Below are 7,942 nucleotides of genomic sequence, written 5' to 3' on the forward strand. Positions count from 1 at the left end.
GGGGCGAAACATAAAATACAAGGGTTGGGGGGCAAAAGCTAAAAAAATCTCATCTAAGACCTCACATATTTTTTTCTTCACAAATTGGTTCAATGTTGGGGCGAGCACATCCCCAGGAGCCTACATAGATCCGCCGTTGTGGAGGACGCCAACGGGGTAGGAAAATGTACATATATCCGCCGTTGTGGAGGACCCCAGTTGGTGTGGGAAGAATCAGGCTCCCCCCTTAACAAGCAAATGCAAGTGTTCGCGGCGCACCTGCTTTTCTAATGCCGCTATATCATGCGAGTTTGGCGAATGATCAAATTCTGGTTGGGCTTGGTTGATGTGAACCCTTCGACCTCTTGGTGGAACATAATTGCATCCAACATCTCAAGGTCTTGTCGTCTGATGCTCTCTCTTATGATGTTAGTCTCGTGGGAAATTTGGAAATAAAGGAATGATCTTGTGTTTTGGGCCACCGTTGTGCCGGTTGGGGGTCTCGTCGCTAGAATTAAAGACGAGTCTAGATTGTGGTGCCTCACGGTGGCTAAGTTCTTGAGTAATGTAATGCCTTGGAGTAATGTGTTGTAGTTAGGCCTTTGGCCTAAAAACCTCTAATCCTTCTTCTTAATCGATGAAAGTGGCAAATATTTTGTCCAGTTAAAAAAAAATACTTCCCGAGGTGCTTGGATGCACACACCTTGACCTGGTATATGCACCATGCTGCACGTACCCCAACATAATGAAGAAGACTTAAGTACACTCCTGAGCTATTCTCAGAATTAAGCAGAGAAGGTTTGATATCCAAACCCATGGTGTCAGTCAACCGGACCATGCAGAGCTGTGGCATTTCTGATTAGTGCAAGTGTGGCTTCATGCACTTGTTTAACGTCCACCGATGTTGGGAAACAAGGATGGCATACGTCAGTAGTTCCATAATCTGGATTGTGCCAAGATCACCATCCAAAAAACACATCTGGCTCCTTTTCTATTCTCTTTGTATTTAAATATTTGTCTAGTTCTTTTTAACTACAAGTATTTAGATACGGATGAAGTATGAGTGCCTGTGCTGCTACATCAGCAACGTTTCGGGTCAATAAGTTGTCCACGTTTGCCTTTTCTACTAGTGGTCCTCTTACTGTTACAACATCATTTTGGTTAGGTCTTGCGTATGTTACTTTGTCCGAGAGATGCACAGATGTCAGTACAGCTACCCCGCAAAAAAAAGAAAAATGTTAACGCTCACACGTGTGGTACGAAGCAACATGACCCTAACGTCTTCATTACCATCCATTTTGTCACGTAAAAACAGATAATATCAACGGAAATCTTTTTGGTTTTCGGCTTAAAAATATTTTATCTCGTAATTAAAAAATCCAATTAAAAGTCAGATTTCACCATTAAATCCGTCTCGACGAGTTCTTCAAAATTAGATCCCATGTTGATATGTTTTCATAATTTTTTTTGTCAAAAGTTGTCATGATGTTTACACAGTAGTTGCTATAGTATTTACACTAAAATTGCCATGACATGTTCTATCTATTTTTTTAGATTTAAAGATACAGTTATATTTTCAACTACTTTTTACGGCAATTTTTATTAATTGACCATGGCAAAAAAAATTACCATGGCAATTTTAGTTTATGGTTTACGGTAAGTCTAGTTTTTTAATTCCCCATTTTATAATATATCAAAATTTATTTTTAAAGATAGAAGAAAAAATAGCTGAAACATATCATGGCAACTTCGATATAAACATCGTGGCAATTCATGTGAAATAGACATGACAACTTTTAACCCTAAAAAAAGCCATCAAAACATATTGATAGAAGATCTAGTTTCGAAGATCTCATTGTGATGGATTTAATAATGAAAACGGATCTTCAATCGGATTTTTCATTTAAAAGATAAAACATTTTAAAAATTGAAAATCCAAAATGATTTTCACATGCATCATGCAGCTATGTGGCTGTAATCTGTGCGTTATAGACGTGTGTGCGGATGTTTCTTCCATCACACGTGTGAACGTTATCAGCGTCCCCAAAAAGAGAGATGACGGTACAGTCACCCGCAAAAAAGAAAAAAAGTTAGTACAGCCCACTGTATATCCTCTACATCAATCATTCTCCAACGTTGTGCTATTTAGCTCCGGGATTTCATCAAATTGTTCTGCTTTAACAGTTGTCATGCCTGTTAAATTTTTAATTAATACCCGTATCAATATCACTGATCCACCATAATAAATTTAATAATTCTTAACATAAATTTTCTCATACCCGTATGAATATCACTGTAATCTTTATCTTTACCTACTAATAAAGCAATTAATGCTTCTGTCGTCCGTCATTAATATTATCCCTAAAGTTAACATAAATTACCCACTGTGCCACCCATAAATAAAGAATACGCTTCGTTTTTCTTTTTTTAAATTCGCGGTCCAGCAGATTTGGTTCATCTAGCTCTCGGGCCCTTAATATTCATCAGATGAAGGTAGCCCGAATGGCTTGAGCCTTCAACTCCCACCCGGGACACCCAAGTTTGAATCCCAGCACCACCAAGTTTTTTTGAGCTGCATTGTTGCAATTTCGGCTCAGTTTTTTTTTTAATGTTTCTATTTTTTACAGACTCAAATATATTTTGAAATATTCATATATTCTCTAAATTTCAAAAGTTATATATGAAATAGCTTAAAATATATGTACACTTCAAATATAATATTATCTTTCATGATAATTATTTTTGAAATTGTCTTTACATCCTTAATTAATACCTTTTTTATATGGGGCATTTTAAAAACTTTGGCCCAACTATTTCCTTTTTAACGTTTTTATTTTTTGCAGTGTTTCGAGAAAATGTTAGTGAATTACAAATCTTCACGATATTGAAAAAATGATCGTGTATTCAAAAAATATTTGGTAATTTGAAATAAAATGTCCATCAAATTCTTTAAAATGTTCACAAAAATTAAAGCGGATACGTAAATAACAAACAAAACAAACTGTCTCTTACGTAGAGATTATATTAGCAGATTTGTAGATATCGTTTTATAATTTTATTAAGTCCCTCAAGCGTCGCGTAAGAAAAAAAATTCCATGTTTTGTACAACGTTGTGCCCCAAAAAATTGACACAACTCTCTATAGGTTAGTTTTTGTAAGTTATATGAAGATGACTAAATGTTTATTTTGCCTCCATACATAACTATGTTTATTCTGATGTCATGATTTTTACTGGTTATGAAAAACACCGCTACGCTAGGTCAAAGCGAGACATATCATTCATCAATCTAGCTCACACATGGTTCATTAATGCAGTTTGCTCAACCAAAAAATATTTTGTTGTTGTTAAGAAAATGTTCGTGAATTGAGTTCACGATTTCAAATATGTTCATGATTTTCAAAAATTGTTCATGATTTCATGAACATGAAAGTGATAGTGTATCTCGATGATGTAGTAAAATATGATCATTGTCATTAGATAATAGGATTTCTTTTCTCCCGTTGCAACGCACGGGCCGTTTTGCTAGTACTTAACAAAAGTAATCGAAGGAAAAGAAAAGCAAAGAGAGAGAGAAAAAAAGGAAGCGTGCGCTGCCAAAGAAAAAAGAAAAAGGAAGCGTGGGCTCCCGGGCCGGGCCTGTCCGGCGCGGCCTTTTGCTTCCCCTTCGTACGTGTTTCTTTCTTAAGCCCCAAGAAGAAGAGGAAGAAGAGCCAGACACGCGCACGGCCACCGTCGACACATAAAACCTGCCTGCGGCGCACAGACCAAAGACGGCAGCGGCGCTCCCCTACCTTCCCCAGTCTTCTTCCTCGGCTCCTCCAGGCAAGTAACCTCTCCTCTCTTCTCCCGCTCCGATCCCCGTTTAGTCGCCGCGGTTGGGCGCCCGTGCGGGCTCTGCAAAATCGACGGTTGATTTATTAGGCCTTCGAGCAGCGGAGCAAGATTTTTCGTGGTCATCTCTGCTCATTCGAGTAACGGAGCAAGATTTGCTCCATGGTTTAGGCGGTTTCCGGAAAGAAATTCAGGTAGCCGACTGCGCGTGTCATAGATTTCTCATGGTGTATTAGTTATCATCAAGATCTGAAAAAATAATCCGGACATCTGACACCTGAACCTTGGTAGGAGTACATGATATCAGGTTATTTTCTCATCTCCCTGTTACATCCTATACTATTGCTCCACCAAAATGATCGAATGAAATTTGCGGGAAATATGATCAGTTTTTGTTCGTCAGTAAGTTCAGAGAACACCGCAGTGTTCCAATTCCCGCTTGTCCTGTTATCCACTATATTTTTTTAATGTACAGATATACTCCCTCTGTATCTAAATAATTGTAGTTGGAAAAAACTAGACTAGTTTTTTCCAACTACAATTATTCAGGTACAGATATACTCCCTACTCGTTATCAACGGATACTGACGGGAATTTACCATTTTTCCTCGCCCTCTCGTTTTGCAGATCATAATTCATCCCTGAGTTGTTGCTGCCGAAATGGGCAGCACGGAATCCCCAGCGCCAGTGCAGACACCGGCTGCTGCTTGCTCCATTGTGAACCAAGCCCCAGCTCCTGCCACTGACTCGAAGCCGAAGAAGAAGATATGCTGCGCTTGCCCTGACACCAAGAGGCTCAGAGATGAGTGCATCGTCGAGCACGGGGAGTCTGCCTGCACCAAGTGGATCGAGGCTCACAAGCAATGCCTCCGTGCCGAGGGGTTCAAGGTCTGATTCTTCTATAGCTAGTCCCCTGAGGACGCTGCATTTGCTTTCATGGATGTTGCAGAACTTGCTATTTGAGATTCAGTTAGAGGAGTTGTCTTGTTTTTCAATGTTGTGCCTGTGGTTTAATGGTTAGAAAGCTTTAAGAGTACCTGTTTCCATGGGAAATAAATTACTGATGACTGTGACTTTATGGGTTATATGAGAAATTTTCTCGGTGTTCATATTTTTGCCCATCTCTGCATTGTTTGGCAATGGAAGATACAATATTCTTGATATGAAAATTTCATAGTCAAAAGTGATAAGGCAACATCAAGAATACAGCCTTCAAGTTTATTTTCTCGTTGCTGCAAATATGCCCATGGTTTCCATGGTATAAGAGCATCTACAGCTGGGCCCTCATACCTTCCTCAAACGTTCGGGCAGGCCGCTCGGTCACTGCACGGTCACAAAAAATTGATCCAGACGGGCCTCTCAAATCGGCCTCAAACGCCCGGGTTGACCGGGACCCCTCATTTTCATCCCAAATATGGGACGGGTATAGGGGAGTCCGGACGTGCCCGGGCACGCCCGCACTGGACCGCATCAACGCCACATATATTTGTCCCCATCCGCTCGCCGCACCAAATCCTAGCTACTTCACTCCACCACCCTTGCTCAGCTCCGACGATCTTTGGCCGTCTCCGACATGGAGGGCAGTGGATCTAACTCTGACCTGTCCGGATCCGTCGACTGGGGGTCGTCTCCTGCGGATTGGAGGAGGCAATGGCGGTTCGCATTGCACTCCACCACTCTCGCGAGGACAACGCTCGACCGGAGGCAGGCACTGTCTGTCGTGACTCCATAGTGTCTGCTCAATGGGCGCTCGGTTCATCCGAGGGATCGTCAAGGTCCCGGCGGGCGGATCCGGAGGCCTTCGAGTCCCACCGGGAACGGGCTGCCCACCGTGGGAAGGAGCGGATAAGGATCGCCGAGGCCTTTCGCGCGAAAGAAATGACGGAGGCGAAGGCAGAGGTGGCTGATGCGGCGGTACGGGCGACCGCAGTGGAGGAAGTTATCCGTGCCCGCATTTTGAAGAAACGACAGCGGAGGAACATGCGCGCCCTAGCCTGCGAGCATAATTGGGCGATCCATGAACTGGCTGGACTGCCACTGAAGGAGGAGAAGGTGGTGAGCGACACCGACGACAGCTCCGACGATGGGCAGGTCCGGCTCGATCCGTACCGTGTCTTCAACCGGTACTTCCATGAGAACGACGACGCCAGGAAGGCAAGGGAAGCCGTGGATGATCTCCATCATAGCTAAACATGCCAAATTTTGATAGTCCGATGTCATGTTAGTAGTGATGGAATAGTCAGACGATGTGTGTAATCCATCGACGTAGTAGTTGCATGAGTTTGTACGGATTTGAGATATGAGATTTGAGGTGTCCGGATGTGAAATGCATTATTTGAGGCGTGAATTATCAGTGTTCGCGGACGCGCCCGGGCACACGCGCGTTTGAACATCTGAATTTACAAGGTCCGGCTGTAGCCGTCACCTATCGTTCTTATCTTTTTCTAATACATCCATCGTTTCTAAGTTGAATAATATGGGTGTTAAGCTAGGAAGTAATGAGAATGATATTTCTGTTTCCGCAAACGCCTCAAGGCATTTGGAATATAACCGATTAAAGGTTACTTCACGAGTTTCTAGCAAATCTTTTATCTCACACCTAGATGAGGAAGAGTTGCATGCACATCAGATGGTCGGCTACTCGCACATGTAAAATGTGAGGTTTTGGATGTAGGCTTGGAGGAGCCCGAGCTTAGTTCATTGATTGAGCTTACACCCTCCGATCGTAAATCCAAGTCTCATCGTTAAAAAAAGTCATAAGTCTTCTAAGAGGTTAAAAATTTCTAAATCTCCTATTGTTTCTTTATGAATGGCATATTTTTAAATAGCAGAGATCATGATGACTTGGCTAAACATCTATTCGTTGCAGATTGTAATAGGGAATACAATTTAGATTTTTTGGCTTTATCCGAGACGGGGAGACGTGATTTCTCAGTAAGTCTGCTTAACCGTCTCTCTGGCGGGATATACTATATTTGGATCTCAAGACCACCTTGAGGTTGTTCTGGGGGCATTTTACTTGGTGTAAACGTAGGGACTATGTGTTGGAAATATGCCCTAGAGGCAATAATAAAATGGTTATTATCATATTTCCTTGTTCATGATAATCGTCTATCGTTCATGCTAGAAACAGTAATACATGTGTGAATGAATAGATCACAATGTGTCCCTAGCAAGCCTCTAGTTGGCTAGCTCGTTAGTCAATAGATGATCATGGTTTCCTGATCATGGACATTATATGTCATTGATGACGGGATCACATCATTGGGAGAATGATGTTGGAAATATGCCCTAGAGGCAATAATAAATTAGTTATTATTATATTTCTTAGTTCATGATAATCGTTTATTATCCATGCTATAATTGTATTGATTGGAAACACAATACTTGTGTGGATACATAGACAAAACACTGTCCCTAGTAAGCCTCTAGTTGACTAGCTCGTTGATCAAAGATGGTCAAGGTTTCCTGGCCATAGGCAAGTGTTGTCACTTGATAACGGGATCACATCATTAGGAGAATCATGTGATGGACTAGACCCAAACTAATAGACGTAGCATGTTGATCGTGTCATTTTGTTGCTACTGTTTTCTGCGTGTCAAGTATTTGTTCCTATGACCATGAGATCATATAAACTCACGGACACCGGAGGAATGCTTTGTGTGTATCAAACGTCGCAACGTAACTGAGTGACTATAAAGATGCTCTACAGGTATCTCCGAAGGTGTTCGTTGAGTTAATATGGATCAAGACTGGGATTTGTCACTCCGTGTGACGGAGAGGTATCTCGAGGCCCACTCGGTAATACAACATCACACACAAGCCTTGCAAGCAATGTAACTTAGTGTAAGTTGCGGGATCTTGTATTACGGAACGAGTAAAGAGACTTGCCGGTAAACGAGATTGAAATAGGTATGCGGATACTGACGATCGAATCTCGGGCAAGTAACATACCGAAGGACAAAGGGAATGACATACGGGATTATACGAATCCTTGGCACTGAGGTTCAAACGATAAGATCTTCGTAGAATATGTAGGATCCAATATGGGCATCCAGGTCCCGCTGTTGGATATTGACCGAGGAGTCTCTCGGGTCATGTCTACATAGTTCTCGAACCCGCAGGGTCTGC

At 42.0% G+C, this 7,942-nt stretch overlaps 1 protein-coding gene across 1 annotated transcript; it reads left to right on the forward strand.

Moving 5' to 3' along the window:
• The first annotated feature begins 3,686 nt into the window (after nucleotides 1-3,686).
• LOC123402726 (cytochrome c oxidase copper chaperone 2-like) lies at nucleotides 3,687-4,920 on the forward strand. The gene is made up of 2 exons (XM_045096676.1): nucleotides 3,687-3,802; nucleotides 4,439-4,920. The coding sequence occupies exon 2, from the start codon at nucleotides 4,472-4,474 to the stop codon at nucleotides 4,703-4,705; it is 234 nt and encodes a 77-aa protein (XP_044952611.1). The 5' UTR covers nucleotides 3,687-3,802; nucleotides 4,439-4,471; the 3' UTR covers nucleotides 4,706-4,920.
• The last annotated feature ends 3,022 nt before the right edge of the window (nucleotides 4,921-7,942 follow it).

The sequence above is a fragment of the Hordeum vulgare genome, chromosome 6H, assembly GCF_904849725.1.
Source record: "Hordeum vulgare subsp. vulgare chromosome 6H, MorexV3_pseudomolecules_assembly, whole genome shotgun sequence".
Taxonomy (NCBI): domain Eukaryota; kingdom Viridiplantae; phylum Streptophyta; class Magnoliopsida; order Poales; family Poaceae; genus Hordeum; species Hordeum vulgare.